This window comes from Diospyros lotus, chromosome 5 (assembly GCF_014633365.1).
Source record: "Diospyros lotus cultivar Yz01 chromosome 5, ASM1463336v1, whole genome shotgun sequence".
In the NCBI taxonomy this organism is placed as follows: Eukaryota; Viridiplantae; Streptophyta; class Magnoliopsida; order Ericales; family Ebenaceae; genus Diospyros; species Diospyros lotus.
Window position 1 is genome coordinate 25,656,036 of NC_068342.1, and position 24,103 is coordinate 25,680,138.

General features: G+C 37.3%; 1 protein-coding gene across 2 annotated transcripts; it reads right to left on the reverse strand.

The window, feature by feature from the left end:
- Positions 1–11: 11 nt before the first annotated feature.
- LOC127801241 (serine/threonine-protein kinase ATG1a) lies at positions 12–21,399 on the reverse strand. 2 transcript variants are annotated; one of them, XM_052336176.1, is made up of 13 exons: positions 20,868–21,399; positions 20,673–20,790; positions 20,513–20,571; positions 20,143–20,213; positions 7,714–7,807; positions 7,545–7,625; positions 7,219–7,330; positions 6,749–6,803; positions 6,291–6,613; positions 5,864–6,216; positions 633–924; positions 474–544; positions 12–387 (listed from the first exon to the last, which is right to left on the reverse strand). In XM_052336176.1, exons 1-13 carry the CDS (start codon positions 21,138–21,140, stop codon positions 178–180), a joined length of 2,112 nt encoding a protein of 703 aa, XP_052192136.1. In that variant the 5' UTR covers positions 21,141–21,399; the 3' UTR covers positions 12–177. The 2 variants fall into 2 exon arrangements, with proteins under 2 accessions (XP_052192136.1, XP_052192137.1); XM_052336177.1 differs by having other exon boundaries at positions 633–921; positions 20,868–21,398.
- Between the last annotated feature and the right edge of the window lie 2,704 nt (positions 21,400–24,103).

The window sequence follows — 24,103 nt, forward strand, 5'->3', positions numbered from 1 at the left end:
AGAGTAACAAGAACGGGACTTGATATGTTAAACAGAGCGTAACAAGAACCAGGCTGTACACTGTACATTATCGATTTAAATTTACAGTTGCTATGTAAAGCATATGAAAAAATTTCCCAAAATGGATTCATCTTTCAAATCCTTGGTATTTACTCCGGGAAGCTGTACATAAATGGCTTAAGAGGTGATTGTTGACAATTTGAAGTGGGACAGATGAGATTTCAAGTTGACAATGTAGCCCAGGATTCGCTCCCTATCAGCTAGCGTCAGCGAAAATGTTGGATTGAGGGGCAATATCGTTGCTTCTCCCACAATAAATGAAAGCATAAGGATTGCTTTGGAGTACAACTCGGATGCACTGTCCATGTTACCCATAAGCTCATCCACCTGTAAACAGGAAGCCCCATTACTTGATAAAGTGGTACAACAGAGATGACGAGAGCAAGATTATTAAAACAAAGGGGTGTACTTACGCCACCAACTTTTCCGACCTCAAGTGCTGTTTGGAATATGATCTCCATGGCGTCTGGCATCTGAGTGGTACCTGAAAGATACTCGACGTGGATTTAGAAGCCTAGTAGTGCTGCTATACAATGAAACATGCGCAGAGTACATTAGCTTGGGCTAGCTACCTTTATCTAGAATCTGGTTGGACAACTTGTCGATAACATCAAATGCAACAAGAAAGCCCTGCTCCACCCAGATGGAAGCTGCCTGGGGTGTGCTAAAATCCACTGTTTCTACTGAGCTTGGGGACAAGCTCACGGATATCAGAGCAGGTCCTGATTCCTTGGCTGAAGGCCTTAAATCACCCTCTGTGGAGGAGCCCAGCCAACGACTGCAAACTTTAAGAGCTTCCTTCCAAATGGCTAAAACTACCAGTTGAACTGAGAATGATTCTAGAAACAAACCAGCATCGGACTGCTGATGGCAATTTCAAGTCAAGCACACGTTCTAAGAAATCAGTTATAGTTTATTCTAAAGAGAGTGACAGCACAAGTATTCATCTAGTTGACTAGCTGGATGACACAATTAACAAGAATTATTGAATTGAGAAAATGTGATTTCTTGAAACATAATGAGCTATTCTCATAGTTCTGCATTCTAACTAGCTCAATAATTTGCTTAAGAATTGCACGTTCTACCTAAGTCAAGGTTCTGAAGGATCAGCTAGGTCTTGCAGCTTCAGTGGAACAAGAAGTCAGGAAAACAGCATTTGAGACTAAGAAGTTGGATACCATGTGAATCAGAGCATTATCGAACTACATGCGTACAATAGAAGACAGGATTTATCACTTGATGACAACATTATCAAATTATTTATCCTGCTTATTTATTTTGTTAAAAGTCAAGGCCCCAAAGTACTACCTGGTTGGGGAATGTCCAGTCCAAGGTCATTGAATAAGAAACATATAACAAATTTAGGCAGAATAAAGAAAAAAGCAAACAAAGGAACTGTTGAACGTGTGCATCAGTAGCTGTAGGATTGCTGATATAGATGCTCTTTGACCAAGTTTTTAGGAGATTTGTTTCTCATTTTCTGTTATCTACTGGCTGTTAACGTTAGTAGCTAAAGTTTAGGAAGTTTGTTGCCTTTATTTCTGGATTTTAGTTGCAAACTCATGTATTTAAGCAAAGCATAATTCAATAAAATCAGATTGTTCCAGATTTTACAACAAATTGGTATCAGAGCCGTCATATCTTGAGGGACCTTGTGAGTGTAAAAATGCAATCTGAGACATCCTTTATGGCTGCAGCACCTCCTGTGTTCGACGGAGAAAACTATCAAATGTGGGCAGTGAGGATGGAAGCCTACTTGGAAGCCAATGATCTTTGGGAAACAGTGGAAGAGGACTATGAAGTTCCACCTTTACCAGAGAATCCAACGATGGCACAGATCAAAAATCACAAAGAGAAGAAGCAGAAGAAATCCAAGGGAAAAGCCTGCCTTTTTACAGCAGTTTCATCAACTATCTTTACTAGGATTATGACTCTCAAGTCAGCAAAGGCAATTTGGGATTTTCTCAAGAAAGAGTACGAGAGAAATGAGAAGATCAAAGGGATGCAAATGCTGAACCTAATTAGAGAGTTTGAGATGCAAAGAATGAAAGACTCAGAAACTGTGAAAGAGTATTCTGATAAGCTTCTTTGCATAGCAAATAAGGTAAGGATACTTGGTGGTGAGTTTCTTGACTCTAGAATAGTTCAAAAGATTCGGGTTACTCTTCCAGAACGTTTTGAATCAACAATTTCTGCTTTGGAGAACTCAAAGGATTTGTCCAGCATCTCTTTGGCAGAATTGTTGAATGCTCTTCAGGCACAAGAGCAGAGAAGACTTATGAGGCAAGAAGGAGCTGTTGAAGGGGCTTCACAGGCCAAATTACAGACCAAGGGCAAGAAGAAGCAGGGAAAGAAAGGAAGTGTTGATCAGCCTTGCAATTCAATCACACCTGGGGGAGCAGACAAATCAAATTATCCTCCATGCCAGCATTGTGGAAAAAAAGGTCATTCTCCTTTTAAGTGTTGGAGGAGACCTGATGTGAAGTGCCATAAGTGCCAGCAATTAGGTCATATTGCTAAGATATGCAAGAACAAAACTCAACAGCAGCAGGCAGGTGCACAAGTAGCAGATCAACAAGAGCAAGAGCAGGAACAATTGTTTGTAGCTACTTGTTTTTCCACTGCCAGTTCTGAAGAAAGTTGGTTGGTGGACAGTGGTTGTACTAATCACATGACAAATGATGAGGAGCTATTTCAGGAACTAAGCAAGTCAACTACCAGTAAAGTCAGAATCGGAAATGGTGAACTCATTACTGTTAAAGGGAAGGGAACTGTAGCCATTGAAAGTTGCATAGGTACAAAATTAATTTCTGATGTTTTGTATGTACCTGATATTGATCAAAACTTGCTAAGTGTGGGACAATTAGTTGAGAAGGGATTTAAAGTCATCTTTGAAAATAAGCAATGTTTGATCAAGGATGCCAATGACAAGGAAGTTTTCAGAATCAAAATGAGAGGTAAAAGTTTCTCACTTGATCCAATGAAGGAGGAACAAGTAGCTTATCCAGTAACTGTAAACAATACAGAAATCTGGCACAAGAGGTTAGGTCATTTTCATCATACAGCAATCTTGTCTATGCAAAGGAAGCAGTTGGTTCAGGGATTGCCTCATCTTGAAGCTGATGTGCCAAATTGCAAGGTTTGTCAGTTGGGCAAGCAAACAAGATTATCCTTCTCACAGTCAATTTGGAGGGCAACGGAGAAGCTGAAACTGATCCACACTGATCTGGCTGGACCTCAGAGAACTCCTTCACTTAAAGGGAGTAAATATTACATAGTTTTCATTGATGACTTCACTCGAATGTGTTGGATTTATTTTCTCAGGTTTAAGTCAGAAGTTGCAGGAGTTTTTTTTAAATTCAAGCAATGGATTGAGAACCAAAGTGGTTGCAAGATTCAAGTTCTAAGGTTTGACAATGGAAAAGAATATACTTCAGAACAATTTAACTTGTTTTGTGATGAAGCAGGCATTGAGCATCAACTCACTGCACCATACACTCCACAGCAAAATGGAGTGAGTGAGAGGAAGAATAGAACAATTGTGGAAATGGTCCGGTGCATGCTCTATGAGAAAGGACTGCCTAAGGAGTATTGGGCAGAGGCTGCAAACACTGCAGTATTTCTGCTAAACAGACTTCCCACCAAAGCTGTAAATGGGAAGACTCCTTTTGAGGCCTGGTATGGTTACAAGCCCTCTTTGCAAAATTTTAAAGTGTTTGGATGCTTGTGCTTTACTCATGTGCCACAGATTAAAAGAGACAAGCTAGATAAGAAAGCTGAGCCTGGCACTTTTGTGGGATATAGCTTAATATCCAAGGCTTACAGAGTTTTCCAACCTCACACGAGGAAAATTCTGATAAGCAGGGATGTGCACTTTATGGAGAATGAGCAATGGAGCTGGAAAGATGCAGAAAAGAAACTGATTGCTGATCCTTTACAAAATCAGGATGAGTTAGTTGATGATCCTCCTATAAGAGGACCTAGATTGCTCTCTGATATTTATCAGAGATGCAACGTTGCAATTCTTGAACCTGCAGGGTATTGGGAAGCTGAAAAGGATCACAAATGGAGGGCTGCAATGCAGGAGGAGCTCTCCATGATTGAAAAAAATCAAACCTGGAAACTTGTTGAAAGGCCTGAACACCGAAAGGTGATTGGAGTCAAGTGGGTGTTTAGAACAAAGCTAAACGCAGATGGCTCAATTAACAAGCACAAAGCAAGGCTAGTGGTAAAAGGGTATGCTCAAGTTTCTGGTGTGGATTTTTTTGATACATTTGCTCCTGTTGCAAGGCTAGACACAATCAGGTTGTTGTTAGCCATTGCAGCACAAAAGGGATGGACAATCTACCAACTTGATGTGAAATCAGCATTTCTAAATGGATTTCTAGAGGAAGAAATCTATGTAGATCAACCTGAAGGTTTTGCTGTGAAAGGACATGAGAACAAGGTTTATCTATTGAAGAAGGCTTTGTACGGTTTAAAACAGGCCCCAAGAGCTTGGTACAGCAGGATTGATGAGCATCTATTGGACTTAGGCTTTGTTAAAAGTCTTAGTGAGTGAACTTTGTATATCAAAGGTGATCAAGCTAATTTTATCGTGATCTCTTTATATGTTGATGATCTCCTAGTTACAGGTAACAATACTGAACTTGTACAGCATTTTAAAGAAGACATGATGCAAGTCTTTGAGATGACTGACCTGGGAGAAATGACTTACTTCCTTGGAATGGAGATTAAGCAGGAAAAGAATGAAATTTTCATCTGTCAAAGGAAGTATGCAAAAGAGATCCTAAAGAAATTCAACATGGAAAATTGTAAAAGCATGAGTACTCCAATGTGTCAAAAGGAGAAGTTGTGTAAGGATGATGGAGCTGAACAAGCAGATGAAACTCTTTACAGAAGTTTAATTGGCTGCTTAATGTATCTCACAGCAACAAGACCAGATATCTTGTATGCTGTAAGTGTACTATCAAGGTTCTTGAATTGTGCAAGTGAAAGTCATTTTAAAGCAGCAAAAAGGGTTCTAAGGTATGTCAAGGGGACCTTAAGTTATGGTATCAAGTTCAGTACATGTCAGAGTTTCAAGCTGCAAGGTTACTCGGATAGTGATTGGGCAGGGTCTTTAGATGACATGAAAAGTACCACAGGCTACTGTTTCAGCTTTGGATCAGGTGTATTCTCTTGGTGTTCAAAAAAACAAGAAATTGTTGCACAATCAACAGCTGAAGCAGAGTTTATAGCAGCCACGGCAGCTGTTAATCAGGCCTTATGGCTAAAAAAAATTCTAATTGATTTGCACTTGGAGCAAGGGATGAAAACAGAGGTGATGGTGGACAACCAGGCAGCCATAGCCATCTCTAACAATCCAGTTTTTCATGGAAAAACAAAGCATTTCAGTATAAAATTGTTCTTTCTCAGAGATGTTCAAAAGGATGGTACAGTGTGTTTGAAGTATTGCAAGACTGAAAACCAGCTAGCAGATATCTTTACTAAAGCTCTTTCTAGAAGCAGGTTTGAGTTTTTAAGAGAGAAACTTGGAATCTTCACCCACTGATGCAAGGAGGAGTGTTGAACGTGTGCATCAGTAGCTGTAGGATTGCTGATATAGATGCTCTTTGACCAAGTTTTTAGGAGATTTGTTTCTCATTTTCTGTTATCTACTGGCTGTTAACGTTAGTAGCTAAAGTTTAGGAAGTTTGTTGCCTTTATTTCTGGATTTTAGTTGCAAACTCATGTATTTAAGCAGAGCATAATTCAATAAAATCAGATTGCTCCAGATTTTACAACAGGAACAAAAGCTTACCCTCGCCTGAGCTAGTTCTGACAGAATACAAATATATTGGTGTAACGACTTAAGTCTTGTTGAAGGATGCAGTATAGACACCTCTTGCACTTGCCTTAGTGTGGCAGAAGCACTTGATGCCGATACAGAACCTTCCAGACTTTTTGGGCCACTCAAAGAACGAGCAGTGGTCTCTTTAACTGGCAATTCAACAGCAACATCCTCATTACTCCTCTTCTTTGCTGGGTAGCTCAAAACTCCACAAGAATTATTCACCAGGGATATCCCCACGGGACAAGAGAGAGATTCCGTGGAAGTAAAATGAACATTTACAAAAACATAATCTTTTTCAATCAACTCCATCGAATCAGCAGCTGTACACAGGCCAAAATTAGCAGCAGTCCACACAAATGCTTTACATAAGATTGTGATGATGCCTAAAACTAACCTGTGGGTCGACTGGATACATTGACATCACCGTCAAAAGGCATCTTTAATTCACCACATAAAATATTTGACATAAACCCCTGAGAGCCTTTGGAGCTAGATGCGCTGCCATGATCTTCTCTACAGGATATTTTCTTCTTGTCATTATGAACCAATGAAAAAGGTACTGCAGAAGTCGTCTGAAACAAACTAGAAAAATGTTGCAAATGGAGCAGAGGCATTTTAAAAGATTCCACGGATGGTGTTTTATCCAACAAACACTCTGACTGCTCAACCAGAGATCTGATTTGTGGAACAGAATGTTTCTCAACCTCCATCTTCAGCCTACAGGTCATACAAGATGGGATGTTTTGCTTATTAGATTAAAAGGTGCTTGAATGGTGGAAACAAGCCTACCTTATCTGCTGTTTTAAATGGCACAGGCACCCAGGATATTGCAAGTTAAAATTAGAATGTAACCTGGGCTCTCTCAGAAATGTATGATTGAAGAACTCCTCAAACGGTAGCCGTTCATCTGCAAAATAATTAATCATAGATGCTATAAGCTATTATTTAGTCAATGGCATAAATCATTATAATTCCAACGGCTATATTTTCCTTGTACAAGAGTTCCAAAGGAATGGCAATATGGTTTGTAAATTATACTCTTTTATTGAAATTTAAATCATGGTTTTATGAGAATTTAGTGTGGAAATAAAGCGTGCATGCTCATTGAAAGTAAATTCAAATCAGCTTGATTCAATGTTCACTTATAAATTTCAGCCAGAACCAAGAATCTATACCACATAACCATAAATCATAGGAATGTTTCCAACAAGAATGGGTTAGCCATCTCCAGTCCCAGCCAACTTCCCCCCACCCCAGCCCGCAAAAAAGTTAAAAAAATAAAGATAAATAAAAACAAAAACAAAAGATTTGGGAGCAAATACCAGGGTTATGACATAAAAGGCTTTTGCAGAGAGCCACGCACTCTGGAGTTAATTCCCCTAAAGTACCTTCTGGAAATTGTAGCTCACTGCCCCTCAGAATATTCTCGAAGAGCTGTAAGAGCAGGAAATCAGAAAATGCAAGCAATTCATAATATATACTTTATACACTGTTCCTTGTAGTTGCATTGACTTTAGAAATTAGAATAAAGAAGCAACAAATAAGATCTATTTTGTATGTTGCCCCTCTAGTTGTGTTGACTTTATCTAGAAATTGAAGTAAATTTAAATTGTGCATATTGGATATACAGCAGTAATTTTCCTCAAACCTGTGGCTGGCTATCACCATCAAATGGTGGCTTTCCAGTTACCAGTTGGAACAAAATAGCTCCAACACTCCACAAATCAGTCTGCATGTGCCAAATAATTGAAGATCACATAAGAATTTTATAGTATTTTCATATTTGCTGCCTAGGGTTAATTCTACAATCAAATCACCTTGCTGTCATACTTCTTGTTCTGTATAATTTCAGGTGCCATGTATAATGGTGAACCACATAGTGTGTCAGCTAAGCCTTGAGGTTCCAAGTACCTGAGATACAGATATTTCATGAATTTGAAAAACTGTAAAAGACATAGAACTACAGCTACTTCTTTTCAACAATTTCATTTTCAGTAACAACACCAGGGATGAGGGAATAAAAGGCGAGGCATGGAAAGGTTATGCATGCAACAGGAAAACTAGGTTTTGTTAAATGGTGATGTGGGGTTGCATTCCCCACATGGTAATCAATGCATGCCCTTCCATCAGATACCTTCACCTGTTAAATTGGCAAATGTTCTCACACTTTAAACCGTGAGTGAGACAATGAAAGCCAGTCCAACAAGACAAGCTCAGTTTGAACATGGCTATATTTACTGAAAAAGGAAGGGGGGAGCTGGTAGACATTGATTTAAAGCAAAGTTATGTAAGGAAAATATGAGAACAATAAACAAATATGTAAATTTTGTACACAACAAAAGACAAATATGAGAATGAAGGTGAGAGTTGGAAACCAAATAAAATTCTAGAGATTATAAGAAAGTAAGATAGAAATCATACTAATCAAGTTAGTGGCAGGGTTAGATTTCATATACCTAGTACATTTGTGCCACTAAGTTTGGAGTGGCACAAACATTCATACAGGGAACCAAATTGGTCCCTGGGTGTTGGAAAAAGGCAGGGGGGTGAGATTCTTATAGGAGCAAACTTGGATGGTCAAGTAAAATAAATGAATTTGAAGTAGAGGATTAAGACAATACATCAAGCTTTCAGATTTAAAGAGAGGAATGAAGAAGGAATCACAATTGCACAATTATAAGGTTAAGGTCATGGGGGTTCAATTCATGGAAACAGCCTCTTTGCAAATCAAAGGTAAGGTAGGGTACGAAGATGACGGACTGCTGACCATAAAGCAGGGAGCCCTATGCATATTGGGGGCGCCCTTAACACATTCATTGTGAAGAGAAGAGAGTACAAAATAATGCTTACAAGTGGGACAAGTACCGTGCCAAAAAAAAAGTTTTCCTTTAATATATGCATCAGGAGATGAAAATAAATTGAGGGAGAAAGATAACAAAGAACAACAAATGTGAACATAAAAAGTGAAAGCTTAATTCCATGGAAGAACAATATGATCAAAGATGGAAATCAACCAATAAGCCAATTAATAACAGCCTTGAACCTACACTGACTCCCACTCATGATCCAATCCCTACTACCTCTTGTTTGATAAGATACAACCCTTCAAGCAATACAAATATTATTAACAGCCTTGGGATAAGTAGATTTGCCCAGAGCCTACACTAGAGCTAAACAAACGAACCTCAATGAAGTAGAAGAATTCATAAGGTTTATGAAAATGGCCCCTCTTTTCAAGGGAGAACTGACCAACTAAAGCAGAATCTTGGCTAGTAGACCTCAAAAAGATCTTAAGAGCCTAGAGTATACATCTGACAAGAAAGTATCAATCTTTACCTTCCTATTTAAAGGCAAAGCAGAGTATTAACAGAGGATGACCCAGCACCAATATCAAAACCAAAATCTAAAAGGACGAAAAGGTCCTGAAAGGAGTTTATAGAGCTGTTCACTGGAAAATGAACAAGAATGAATAGGAGAAATATATTGGGTGTTTTTGGAGGCTGAATAAAAGAAATGTTCTCCTCACTTTGCATTGATCTGTAGATTGAAATATATACACAAGATATCCTAGAATATCTCCTAAAATACAGGGATAAGATACAACAAATTTAAACAACACTACATTACAGATTAGAATAAATTTGAACTTGACTCCTTCTCATCTGTTTTGAAACTGCTTCATCCCTTCTCCCATTTATATTTTTGGTTTGAAATTCTCCTACCTTTTCTCCCATAAAAACCTCATCTCTTATCCATTCGTTCATAACTCGGGATCATTCTTCTCTTATTTTCTCCAACACTCCCCCTCAAGCTAGCGAATAGATATTGTTAGAAACTGTATAAATCCCTCTTATCTTTCTTATGTACACAAAGCGTCCTCTTATAGAGGAGGAAATTACAGAATAGGAAACATAAATCATACACACTAGGAAAGATATATATATATATATATACAGCTCTTAGGAAAGTTTCCTAAGTCTGATTTCGGCAAGTATCCTAAACCAGATTTGGAAGCTTCTAATCACACACGTGCATGCCATTTTTCTCCCATAATTCATGGGAACTAACACTCCCCCTCAAGCTGGAGAGTGTATATCCAACATTCCCAGCTTGCTTGATAAATCCTCAAACCTCTTAATTGTAGCCATTTAGTCAACACATCAGCCACTTGTTCCTCTGATGGAACATAGAGTAAATGAATTAGACCTTCTTCCAACTTCTCCTTTTATGAAGTGTCGATCTATTTTTATGTATTTTGTCTTATCATGCTGGACAGGATTATGGACAATGCTAATAGCTGATTGGTTATCACACAACAGCCCAATTGAACCCTTGACTTTCATCCTTATCTTCTAGGATAATTCTCAGCCACAATACCTCACATAGGCCAAGAGTTATAACTCTAAATTCTGCCTCTGCACTTGATCTTGCTACAACACTCTATTTCTTACTCCTTCAAGACACCAAATTTCCACCTAAGAAGACACAATAGCCACTCGTTGAGCTCCTATCTGAAATGGATCTAGCATAGCCTACATTTGAAAACCCTTTGATGTCCAGCTCATTCCCTGTTTTGAATAAGATTCCCTTACCCGGAATAGCTTTTAGATAGCTTAGAATCTTCCTCACTGCTTGCATGTGCTCCTCAGTTGGGTAGTGCATGAATTAACTCACTAGGCTGACTGCAAAAGCAATGTCTGGCCTTGTGTGGAAAAGATATATCAACCGGCCAACTAGCCGCTGGTATCTTCCCTCATCTACCGACTGACTGCTAAGGTTGTCCCATAGTTTGCAATTTGGTTCAATTGGAACCTCAGACCCTTTTCCGCCGATTAGCCCTGTTTCAGCCAATATATCCAACACATATTTCCCTTGAAAGAGAAATATCTAGGTTTTAGAATAAGCAACTTCAATTCCTAGAAAATACTTAAGGATACCATGGTCTTTGATCTCAAATTCCTTAGCTAATCTTTCCTTAAGACTCCTCTGCTCTTTATCATTTGCGGTGACAATTATGTCATTCACATACACCAAAAGAGCTGTAACTTTCTCTTCCCTTGAGTGTCTTATGAAAAGGGTGTGATCTCCTTTGCTTTAGCTATATCCCATGGCTTTCATAGCTCTAGAGAACCTATCAAACGAGGCTCTTGGGGACTGCTTGAGTCCACATGGAGCCTTCTTGAGCCTGCAAACTTTCCTTGCATCTCCTTCTTGAAATCCTGATGGCAATTCCATAAAGACTTCCTCCTCCAAGTCTCTATGGAGGAATGCATTCTTTACATCCAGCTGTTGTAGATTCCATCCGAAATAGGCTGCTAATGAGAAAAGTACTCGCACAGTAGTCATCTTTACCACTGGGGCAAATGTCTCAAGGTAGTCAATACCATAGGATTGAGTATCAATACTAACTTGGTTTTATACCTTTCTAGGGTCCCATCCGCCTTGTACTTCACATTTAAAATCCACCTGCAGCTAACTGGAGTGACTCCCTTAGGTCTGGGCACTAGATCCTATGTATGGTTCTTCTTCAATGCTCTCATCTCCTCCAGCATAGCTTGCCTCCAGTTCTGATCCTTTAGGGCCTCGTCAACTATATTAGAAATCACAATTGAATCTAAAGATAATAGAAAACTTTTGTGGTTTTGGGAGAGTCGATGGTAGGATAAAAAATTGGCTAAGGGGTGTTGAGTGCAACTTCTAATCCCCTTTCTAACTACAATAGGTAGGTCTAAATCATCAAGAATAGGATCAACTGAAGCTTTGGTTGAAGGATGTATGAGATCCATACCTTGACCTAGGAACTAACGTTGGTGCATGCTAAATTTCCTAACTAAGTTGCCTTCGTTTGAATACATAAGGAAAGCCCTTCTATCTTACTAGAGATGATAGCCTTTGGGTGGTTGCTTGCTCATCAAGGGCAACTTGATCATTGTCGTGGTCATGACTGCCTCGGGATAGGTTAAGAGAAGGCTAAGGGGAAGGACTAGAGCATGGTTGATGCTGATCAGTTCTTGAGTAGATAGGAGGAGAAGATAGAGATGACTCTAGGTTAGGGAAGAAGATGTCACCATTATTGTGGCCACCATAGAAGATCTCCCCCTGGTGACCATCCTGAGGGGAACCAAAAAATGGGGTAGATTCAAAAAAAGTGACATCTTTAAACACATACAACTTTCGAGTGGTCGGATGGTAAAACTTATACCCTTTTTGAGTAGGTGAGTATCCAAGGAAAACACGCTTGACTGTCCTTGGATCAAGCTTATCTCGATGTTGTTTAGAGATGTGAACACATGAGACACAACCAAACACTCTTAGAGGAAGAGAAGTATGCAAAGTGAATTCAGGAAGGTTTTAGGGACATGATGGTGATGAAGTAGGGAACGAGCTATGTTGAGTAGATGTCTCATCCTCCTTTCATTTACTCTATTTTGTTGGGGAATATCTATACACGAAGACTCATGGATAATCCTTTCTTGTTGAAAGAATTGATGCAAGTGATTACTGAAATAATCTCTTGCATTATCAGTTCTCAACTTCTGTATAGGGGAACCAAATTGGTTAGCAATCATTTTACAAAACATGGGTAGGATTGTTCCAATAACAGATTTATCTTTTAATAAGAAAACCCAAGTCATGCGGGTACAATCATCAATGAACGAGATAAACCAGCGAGCTCCATAATAATTAGGAATTTACAAGGTCCCCACACATCAAAGTGAATTAAGGCAAAAGGTTTAGAATATATTTTATTGTTGATTGGGTAGGAAACACGATGTTGTTTAGAGATAACACATACATCACAGTGAAACCTATTAGGATCTATCCCTAAACAGAGTAGGAAACATGGTTTTTAAGAGAATAAGAGGATGATGACCAAGACGATAGTCATGTAACCAAATGTCTTTATGATCTGAGGGTGCCTGCAATGAGTAAGCAACCTGTAGCTGGCACCCATTAGGATAAGTGCCCTCCCTCATCAGATAGTACAACCCATTCTTTTCTCTAGCAACACCAATCATCTTCCCCGTTGTCATGGCCTGAAATTCACACATATTAGGGGAGAAAATAGCACGACAATTCAAGTCTTTGGTGAGCTGATGGATAGAGATAAGGTTGGTTGATAAATTTGGTAGTACATGCAACACTTGTTTAATAGAGAGATTGGGGCTAAGGATGACTCTGCCATGACCAATGATAGGAATTGAGGTTCCATTAGCAATTATAATTTGTTTAGAGGTTTCAAGGGGCTTATAGGTGGTAAAAACATGAGGGTTAGGTGTCATATGGTCGGTTGCTCCTAAATCTAAGATCCAAATATCATTACTATCAGCTTTTGAGGTAGAAAAGAATGCAGAGTGTAGGCAACAACCTAGAGTACCTTGATGAGTGAGTGAGCAGGCCCTATCCTGTATGGTCTTTAGGAAAGACTTGAGTTTATTGATCTCATCAACATTCAGTTGAGTAAGATCAGAGCCTAAGCTGGACTCTATCTTATCAATTGATCCTCCTTCCTCTTGTCCCTTGTAAGATAGGTAGACTTGGTTCTTTGTGGTTAGGTTCTTGAAGCCTCCACTTCTACTCAGCACAGCTTCCTTTCCATGAAGCTTGAAACAAGTATCTCGGGTGTGCCTAGGTTTCTTGCAATAAGTGCACCATAGTCCTTTATTAGTGGTTCTGGTTTGAGCCTCTGCTTTCCTAGCTCTAAGCCTTGTTCCTTCTCCTTTATTTGACACCATAGAAACCCTTCAAAGTTAGATTCACCAAGCATTGCTACCCTTCAATTCTCTTCACTTCTAACCATAGCAAAAACCTCATTAAGGGAAGGGAGTCTTTCTCTACCAAGGATTTGCACCTTCACTTGGTCAAACTCAGAGTTGAGCCCAACTAAGAATTCCACAATCATATCCTTTTCAAATATTCAGCTAAGAGTAGCAGCATTTGCACTGCATACCATCTTTATATTTTGGTAGTGATCTAACTCTAGCCACAAACCATTCATGCGGTTATAATATTCTGTGACAGCCAACCCTCCTTGTTTAGTGCTACTGATCTTGGTTTTAACTTTAAAAATCACCGAGGCATCTTAAATCTTAGAGTAAGTTTGTTTTACAACTTCCCAAATCTCTTTTGCAGAACCCAAAAACATATAATTCTTACTTACCTCAGGTTGCATGGCATTCCACAGCCATAACATAATCTGAGAATCCTCAATGTCCCATGCTGGGAATGTGGGATCAGTAGCTTTTGGAGGAGGAGCAATCGAATGGTTGATCTTCCCACGGCCATTGAGGAAGGTCCTTGCCAACTAGGCCCATTGCAGGTAGTTTCTACCATCTAGACAGTAGAATTGATGAATGTTAGGCAACTCTCTTGCTGCTACTCGAGTTCCAACTTCGGTTGATTGATCAACTGGTGTGGATTCTCCAGTTGCCATGTAGGGGGTGACTTCTAAAATCTTGGACATTATTTCCCTTGTCGTAGAGTAAGAAGCAAGGCAGCAATGAAGGCTATGATTAACGCTAACAGATGGGAAAAGAGATGTGCAATGAAGGCACACTAGAGTTTAGGAGGTATCGGAGGCTCTGATATCATGTTAGAAACTAAATAAATCCCTCGTATCTTTCATATGTACACGATGCGTCCTCTTATAGAGGAGGAAATTACATAATAGGAAACATAAATCATACACTAGGAAAGATACATATATACAGCTCTTAGGAAAGTTTCCTAAGTCTAATTTAGGCAAGTGTCCTAAACCAGATTTGGAAGCTTCTAATCACACACACACCATTCTTCTCCCATAATTCACGGGAACTAACAGATATCTATCATTCCCAGCTTGCCTCTAATTAATTCAAATCCTTGTTTTTGCATTGCCTTAGTAAGAATGTCTACCTCTTGAAACTCAATAGGAACATAAGAAAGGCTTATACCCCCGTTTTTAATTTCTTGTTTGAAAAAATATCGATCAATTCTCACATGTTTCATCCGAACATGTTGCAACGAATTATTTACAATACTTATTGTCGACTTGCTATCACTATAAATCCTTATTAGGGAGGATATAGGTATGTTGAGGTCCTTCATCAATTTTTCCAACCACATAACCTCACATATGCCTTGAGCAATGACTCTATACTCTACTTCTACACTACTACAAGCCACTATAGGTTGCTTTTTGCTTCTCCATGTAACCAAATTACCCTATAACTTTGTGCAATAACCTAATGTAAACCTGCTATCCTCAATGGAACCAACCTAATCTACATCTACATATCCCATAATTCCCTTGTCTTGACTCTTTTCAAACAACAATCCTTTCTCGGGTGTTTGCTTGAGATACCTAAGAATGTGGTTTACTGCCTTAAGATGTTTTTTCGTGGGAGAGTGCATAAATTGACTTACTATACTTACAGCATATGCAATGTCAAGACAAGTGAGAAATAGATAAATTAGCTTGCCAACTAAGCATTGATATCTTCCCTTATCTACTTGGTATTCACTTATGTTGTCTTCTCTATTTTTCCAATGTGGTTCTAGTGGAGTGCTGGTAGGTTTGCAACCAAGTTTGTCTGCTTCCTTCAGCAAATCTAAAGTGCATTTCATTTAGGATACGAAAAATACCTTCTTTCCTTCTAGCCACCTCCATTCCAAGGAAATATCTCAGTTCACCTAAGCCTTTTATTTCAAATACATGCCTTAGTTGCTTCTTGAGATTCTCAACTTCTTGACTGCTATCCCCTGTGATAATAATATCATCCACATACACAATGAGAATTGTCCTTTTTACATCTACTTCAAGTTTTGTAAATAGGGCATGGTCTGTTTGTCCTTGTTTGTACCCAAGCTGATTTAGAGTATCACTAAATTGTTTAAACCATACTCTAGGGGACTACTTAAGGCCATATAGTGATTTCTTTAGTTTACATACCTTCCCCTTTGTATCCTCAATCTCAAAACCAGGTGGTATCCTCATACAAATCTCTTCTTCCAGCTCACCATTCAAGAAAGCATTCTTGATATCCAGCTAGTGCAATTTCCAATCAAGATTGATTACTAATGAGAGTAACACCCATACAAAGTAACTTAGCTACCGGGATAAAAGTCTCCTCGTAGTCAAGTCCTTGAGTTTGTGTGCAACCTTAGGCTACTAATCTAGCCTTGTACCTGTCAATGCTCTCATCTGACTTATACTTAACTATAAATACCCACTTGCTATCAACAATCCTTTCGCCATCAAGTAGTCTCACAATATCCCAAGTGTTACTAGTTTCTAAGGCCTGCATTTCATCCATAACTGCTTCCTTCCATTTTTCATCTTGTAGTGCATGATATATATCTCTAGGGATCTCAATTTCATCGATGCTAGCAGTAAAAGCCCTGAACTAAGGAGATAGGTTTGAATACCCCAAATAATTAGAAACAAGATGTTTAGTACATGATCTCACCCTTTTTCGTAGTGCTATTGGGATATCTAAGTCATCAAATCTTGTAGATTCCACTCTTTCCATAACATCAACATCTGGACTTATCTCCAGATTGGACAATGGGCCTTGCTGAGGATCACAGGGCCTTCTAGAATAAACCAATGGTGGTTTTTCAGGAGCCTAGCCTTCCTAGACCTGGTTGTTTTTATCTTCCCCTTGATAAGGCACCAACCTTTGGGCAAGAATAGGAACTGTTTCAGTAAGTGGTTTAGTAGGAACTGTAGGAACTATTTCAGTGGGAGAAGTAACAAAAACAATAGAAAGAAGAGAAGAAGGTAGGAAGTGAACAAGTGGGAAGAGAGATGGTGGGGTCCCAATATTGCTCTGTACTATATGTGTCCACCTACAGAGGAATATGAGGAAAAAAGGGTTGATGCTCCAAAAAGGAGACATCACAAGACACAATGAATCGTCAAGTAGAAGGATAATAGCACTTATATCCTATCTAGGTAGGAGAATAGCCAACAAACACACATTTAAGAGCTTTAGGTTCAAGTTTGGATTGAAAATGTCGATACTTGTGCACAAAGACAGTACATCCAAAAACCTTCGGGGAAAGGGAATTAAGGATCCGGGTATGATGTGGGTAGAATTCAAGGAAGACACTTAAGGGAGTTCTGAAAGAAAGAACCTTAGATGGAAGTCGATTAATGAGATACGAGTCTGTGAGAATGCCTTCCCCCTAATAGGAATTAGGCATTGAACCAGTAAACATGATAGCCCTAACAATCTTAAGGAAATGGTAGTTTTTTTCTTTCTACTACCCTATTTTGTTGAGAATTGTAAGGGCATGAACTTTGGTGAATGATGTCATGCTCAGTTAAATAATGGTTGAATTCATTTGAGAAATATTCTCAGCCATTATCTGAACATAGAACATGGATGGAGGATCAAAACACATTTCTCACCATTTGATGAAACTTTTTGAAAACAATATAGGCTTCAAATTTGTCTCTCATTAAGAAAACTCAACAAACTCTTGTATGGTTACCTATGAAAGTGATGAACCAACGAGTATTAATTAAATTAAGAATTCTTGCTGGTTCCCAAATATCACTATGGACCAAGAAAAATGGTTTTGAAGGCTTATAGATATGAATTGGTTGTGGAATTCTAGTTTTTTTAGCAAGAATACATTGCTCACAATGAAAAGAAGGGCTTTTCTTATTGACGAAGAGAGAAGGGTACAAAACTTTAAGATAATTAAAGCTAGGGTGCCTTAAACGTTGGTGCCATAACATGACTTCAAAATCTGAAATAGCAAACAAGGAGGATCGAGTGAGTGACCAAGATCCAAGAAACTGACAAGGCCTTGAGATATATAGAGACCACCTTTTTCTTCAGTACTGCCAATCATCTTCCCCGAATATAGATCTTGAAATTCACAATGAGAAGAGAAAAATGTCACTAAACAACTCCTCCCTCTAGTTAGTTTGCTTATTGATAACAAATTACATTTCAAATCAGGGACATATAACACTGATTTTAGAATTAAGCCAGCCTGCTAAAGATACTGTCCCTTTCCCTTGAGCCAAAGATGTTGTACCATCAGCCATGGAGATGGTTACACCCTAATCACAAGGTTCGTAGGCTAACAAGACCTTGAGTGAACCAGTCATGTGGTCCGAAGCACCTGTATCTATGATCCAAGAATCTGTAGTGAGTCCATGAGAAAATAAGAAGTGTCTAGGTATACCTTGTTTGGCCAGAGATACTACCAGATTGGGATTATCTGTAGCATCAAGTTTGATCACCTTAGTTTGGCTCAATAGTTGTTGTAATACTTCCAACTGATCGGCTGAAAGGCTCAAAATAGTTGGTTTTCTAGCTTCAGATTCTGCTACATAGGCAGATTGGGTTCCCTTCCTCTAGTTCTTTAGCCTCCAATTTGTTGGTTTTCCATGGATCTTCCAGCAAATATCCCTTGTATGGTATGGCTTATTACAGTGGTCACACCATTGTTTATCTCTTTGGGACTCTTCTCTAGATATGTTAGGAGTTTTCATCCTTGAGGTAGCCAGGGCTGATGTTTGTGGGTATGCATCATTATTGGAAGACCCTGTTGAAGTTAGCATCACTCTCTTCCTTCTTTCTTCCCATCTTACTTTTGCAAATGCTTCTCTTATAGATGGGAAAGTCTACGTCCCAAGTAATCTGCCTCTAACTTCATCTAAATCAAAATTGAGACCATGTAGGAAGTCAAATACTCTCTCTTTCTCTATCATCTTTTTATACTTTATTCCATCTTCAAGACACTCCCAAGTGATTTCATAGAATAGGTCCATCTCTTGCCATAACTCTTATCAAAGTATTATAATATTCAATAATAAAACTAGTACCTTGCCTTACTATTCGAATAGCAAATCGAACTTAAAAACACTAAGCAGTGCTTTCCACGTCAGAATATATTTCTTGTACCACTTCCCAAATCTCCTTAGTTGTCTTGTAAAACAGGTAGATCCTCTCAATCTTCGGCTCCAGGGAATTAACCAACCAGGCCATGACAATAGAATTCTCCGCTTTGAGAATGCCATAGGTTGTTGAATTTGTGCTAGGCTTAAGGACTGCTCCAGGGAATTGACCAACCTTCCCTTTTCCCAATCTTTGCGTCCTAATTTTGTGCTAGCCTCAAACCTCTTATCATCATCAACTACACCTTATAGGGTTGGTGACACAACATTTGTAATGTCAATTAACTTCTAAAAGTCACATTACAAATACAAATCCAAGCAAAAGAACAATATGATAAAATTTTATGCAAAATTAAAAATCCCTACAACTATTACAAACCCTTTCAAAGAACCATTAACCAAAATCTAGAAACTTGCCAAGATAAATAGAGAACTTATACAATTTATCCATTTCAAACCAAATCAAATTAATAACATAAATCCAAACATCCAAAAACACATCATAAACTTTCTCTACACTCAGTTTACAAATTAATCCTAGAAATTGTCTTTTTGACAAGAGCATAAACCTTCATTAGCCACCTTAATAGTAACAAAAAGAAGACTCACCAAAGGCACTTTGTGACTTGAAGATAACACTTCCAAGCATCAGCTTTAGCCAGACAAGACCTTAGATAAAATCTTCTAATGGTTGGTAATCAAAGTACTTGCAAAAAATCCTTCAACTTTATAGAAGCCATTATATTGGGCAAGAGAGCAACAAATGAGGTATTCAAGCTCCTCTCAAAACTACCAAAGGGGTATATAACTCTTTTAAGTTGTAGTACTGAAATCTTTGTTCCACATCATTCTCTACAAGGCTTCCATCTCCTTGGCTCCTACTCTCTAAAATAGGCCTTTTCACACTCCCTTCACTCTTCAGGTAAAAAATTATAATCCAATCAGAAAAGTATGAGTCTTCATTCTCCCACCTCAAGATAAAGATTTTCATGGAGCTCCACAATGTCACCACAAGTCTCATCCTCACTGGCAACCTAAACCCATCTATCATCAACTTTCTTAAGTGGTTCATCTCCTAGATGCATTACCCATCTAATGAAAACATTTCTAAACCTAGAAAGATGATTAATATTTGTGCACTCATTGACTCTAAGATGAAGAGCCTCTTTATTCCAGATCTTTGAAAACTTCTTCAGCAACTGCAGTTGCCTAGTTAGACAAAATATGGGAAAGACATCTACCTCATACCTATCCCCCAACCCATGACCATGCATTGTTAAAACTTAAAAAGAATAATGGATAACTAACTTCTAGATTGAATAATTACAAGGACACCTGTATACCGTACCTTGCAAAACCAAAATCACCAATCTTCAGTTGAGGGACTTCTTCATTATTGGACTTGGACAAAAGAAGGTTCTGCAAGTTCAATAAATATAAGCAAGAAGAAGAGTACCAGAATGTGATAAATTCATGTCAGTGCCATGATTCATTTGGAATTGAATTGGATTACAGTTAAATTTTTAGTCATGTCTGAGGAAGACCTATAAAAGAAGCCAAAAGCTAGGATGCAAAAGTCAGAAGGCCCACGCCCAGATTCCAAGATAGACAACTATAACTAATTTGAACTTCGGGTGCGTGTGCGTGTATGTGTGTGTGTGTGTGTGTGTGAGAGAGAGAGAGAGGGGGGGGTACAATATGCTGAGAAAAAACCATACTTGGGGTTTCAAATCTCTGTGAATGACATGGTTTTCATTAAGAACTTGCAGTCCTGCAGCTGAAGAAAAGAAGGTTCAAACAAACGTGTTATTCAAACATAATCAGAGCCAATACCTCCAAAAATAAAAATAAAAATAAAAGCATATGAGCGTAGAGCACCTAATTGGTTCATGAAGTGCCTGGCAAGAGCTTCGGAGACTTTGCCGCGGCGATGTATGTAAGCAGCAAGGTCACCGCCATTACAATACTCCAGAACGAGGTAGATTGTGTCCTCAGTCTGCAATCAAGTCTTGATTTCAAGTTATTGAAACAAAAGAAGGATAAGAAAGGGGACAGAGAGACAGAAAGCAGAACCCGGATGACATCAAAAAGGCGGATAATGTTGGGGTGACGAATGTTGGTGAGTATAGATATCTCTTTGAGGAGATTGTCGCCAAGCTTTTTGTGGGCGAGGTAGAGCCGCTTCGTGTCAATCTCCTTCACCGCCACCTCCGCGCCGGACTGCAGGTGCCTTGCCCGCCACACCACCGCAAAAGAGCCTGACCCAATTCTCCGTTTTAACATGTACTTCCCCCCTACTACTACCACTGGCCTCTCTGCACTCTCATCGCCCGCACCCAAATCCATTACTCTTTTTCTTCAATCAACGCTTCGATGATGATCATCGAACGATGAAGTTGCCGCCGGCGGAATTGAAGGCCACTCGGAGTGGACCTCTTCTTCTCCTCTTCTTCTTCTTCTCTTCTGCTTCTTCTTCTTCTCGTCACGCCAACCTGCCCTGCTCCTGCCCTGCTACCGTTGCCGGAAGCCTGGAACTGGGAGACTTTATTTTTGGTTTTCTTTCTTCTTTTTCTTTTTTTCACCCCGCGGGGGGTTGGATAAAGGAGGCTTTATTTAGCAAATACCAAATATACACTTCCTTTATCTGAACTGAAGCTCTAAAGATAAACAAATCAATTTTGAAAACACTTTCCAGAAAAACCACCACCAAATTTTTAGATTTTTATTCATAAATTTATTTTCCTATTTATTCATTGTTGAATAAATTGTAAGCTCGGTTTCTTATTTATTTATGTATTAATGGTCCCTAATTTCTTCATAAAATTGGGAAAAATAAAATTTAAAAAATAATAAAAAAAATCAAATCAAATGACTTAAACTACTAAATAGTCAAACTTTAAAAGAATAGTCAATTATAGTTTGACAATTTTAAAAATTACCCAAATAGTTTGATCTGAATTTTCAATATTAATAAACTATCACATCAACTATATACAAAAACTAATAGTACGTTCTCTTTACTTTTCAATTTTCAATTTTGTGTTTTAAATTCATTTTCAATTTTCTATTTTGATACTCTATTTTTAAGAAATTGAAAACGTGTTCTCTTTGTCATTTTGAAAAATTATTTTTTAAAATAAAAAATTAGAAAACGCGTTTTCTTTAAAATTTTAAAAATATTTTTTTAATAAAATTTTATTTAATAAATTTGATTATTAAGTAAATTATAAATATTTAATGTTAATATATTATTAAAATATATATATACATTTTAAAGTTAATAAATTTTATAATATTTTTTTCTATTACAATAATAAAATATGAATAAATAAATATGTTTTGAGTTTTGAGTTTGTTTTGAATGAAAACACTCAAAATAACTTTTGTTATTTTAAGTTTTCTTTATAAAATTTTTTTTTGTTTTCAAAAATATATTTTTAAAAATAGCAAAAAAAATGTATTTTCATTATTTTAGAAAATTAAAAACTAAAAATAATTTGAAAACAATAAAAAGAACATAACCTAAGTTTTCTATAGTTTAAATTTTTTATTTCATCACAAAATTATGAATTTTAATTAATTGTAAAGTAAAATAATAAATTCACAAATAAATAATCAAAATATCTTTAATTTTTTTGTTAGTCTCATTAAAAAGTAAAAAATATCATTATTGTTTATACTTTTCTTATTTTTATTAATAATTATTAATTGTTATAATTGAAACCGCTAAAATTGTTCAAAGCACACCCTTATCTCTCACTTCTCTCTCACATTGACAACAAAATTCATATTTTTGTCTCTTCTAATTTTCTCTTCTTTTTTTTCTTTTTTCTCTTTTTTTTTTTTTTCTTTAATTCTTTCTTTTCCCTCTCATTTTAGTCACCTTCACTAATAAGCCCTTGGTCACTACTTGGTTCCTTCTCCTTCACTAATGAGTTTTTCAACAACTCATCTCGACTAGAAACTCTAATTTTCTTCCTCTACTTCTCTCATTCTCTTCTTTTCCTTTATTTATTTATTTTTTTGCTTTATTTCCTACTTCATCTGTTGCACCCCGTGGTTGATCCCTAAGCCCTTTTATAAGTGAGATCATTGCCCAAAACATCCCACCACTGCCATTTCGCCCATCATTGCTAGGGTTTTTTACTAAAATAATATTATTTTTAAATAATATTACCTAAATTGTATTAGGGCAAACTTATTTATCAAAAGAATAATAAGATTGCCTAACAAAACTCTCGATCGTGTGTTTAAGACTATCAATTAATTCTTATATTTTCACCTTAATATAATCTTTAGAATAAAAACAATTAACTAGCCATTATAATTTGTCAACAGACCTATAAGAATCGTCGATCGATTTATTACACTGCCAACTTGTTGTTGCTGAGATAGAACAATTAAAATTTGTTTGTTATGGAAAAACTGTTGGTTTACATAGATCTCATCATATACGTAGTAGAATAAAATTTAATTTTTAGGTATTACATTTTTTAAAAGTTATGGTTTACAAAAATTGAAGGCAAAAATAAAAGAATACCTCTTGATGAATTTCGAATTCACCATTAGATTCTCCACTGTATAATCCTCCCAAATATAAGATACCGAGTCGGTTCATCTAAAATCACTTAGATCCAAGAATCTCAAGAGAAAAAGAAGTTAAAATTTTCTCAAAATTTTTAACTCACTTTTGGATTCACACACACACTTCTCCAAGAGTTCTATCAACTCTTAAGTGTTCCAAGAAGATATAAATGAAGGGGTTAATGGAGTTATTTATAGAGTTCCAACATAATCCTATTCTTTTAATGAGTTGGACTTCTCAAATCTATTCCATTTAATGTTATTGGGCTAAGCTCAATCTAATGGAATTTAATTATGTTAAGTCCAATCCAGTAATGTCATTGGGGCAACCTTAGTGCTGCAAAAAGCCAACCCAATTAATAATTAAATAATTATATTGTAAATATAATTATTTAATTATTCTTATTTATCTAATAAATAAATGCATTATTATTACTAATTTTAAAACTACTAATTTATCTTTCTTCTTTTTGAAAATGATTTCTTTTAGGTGAGACTTTTTGGATTCATAATCAAATTGGCAACGAGAATAATCAACTATTAATTCTCATAAATCATGAGTGACATCTAACAATATGTCATGATTACCCAATTTATTGTGAAGTAGATATTGTGAACCTCTTACTGCAATACTATGCAATATAGTTCTTCTATCATCTTATATCCCGACAAAATATGAGATTATGGTCAACAAGTCGAATATTTTAATCTTGTCATATGACCAA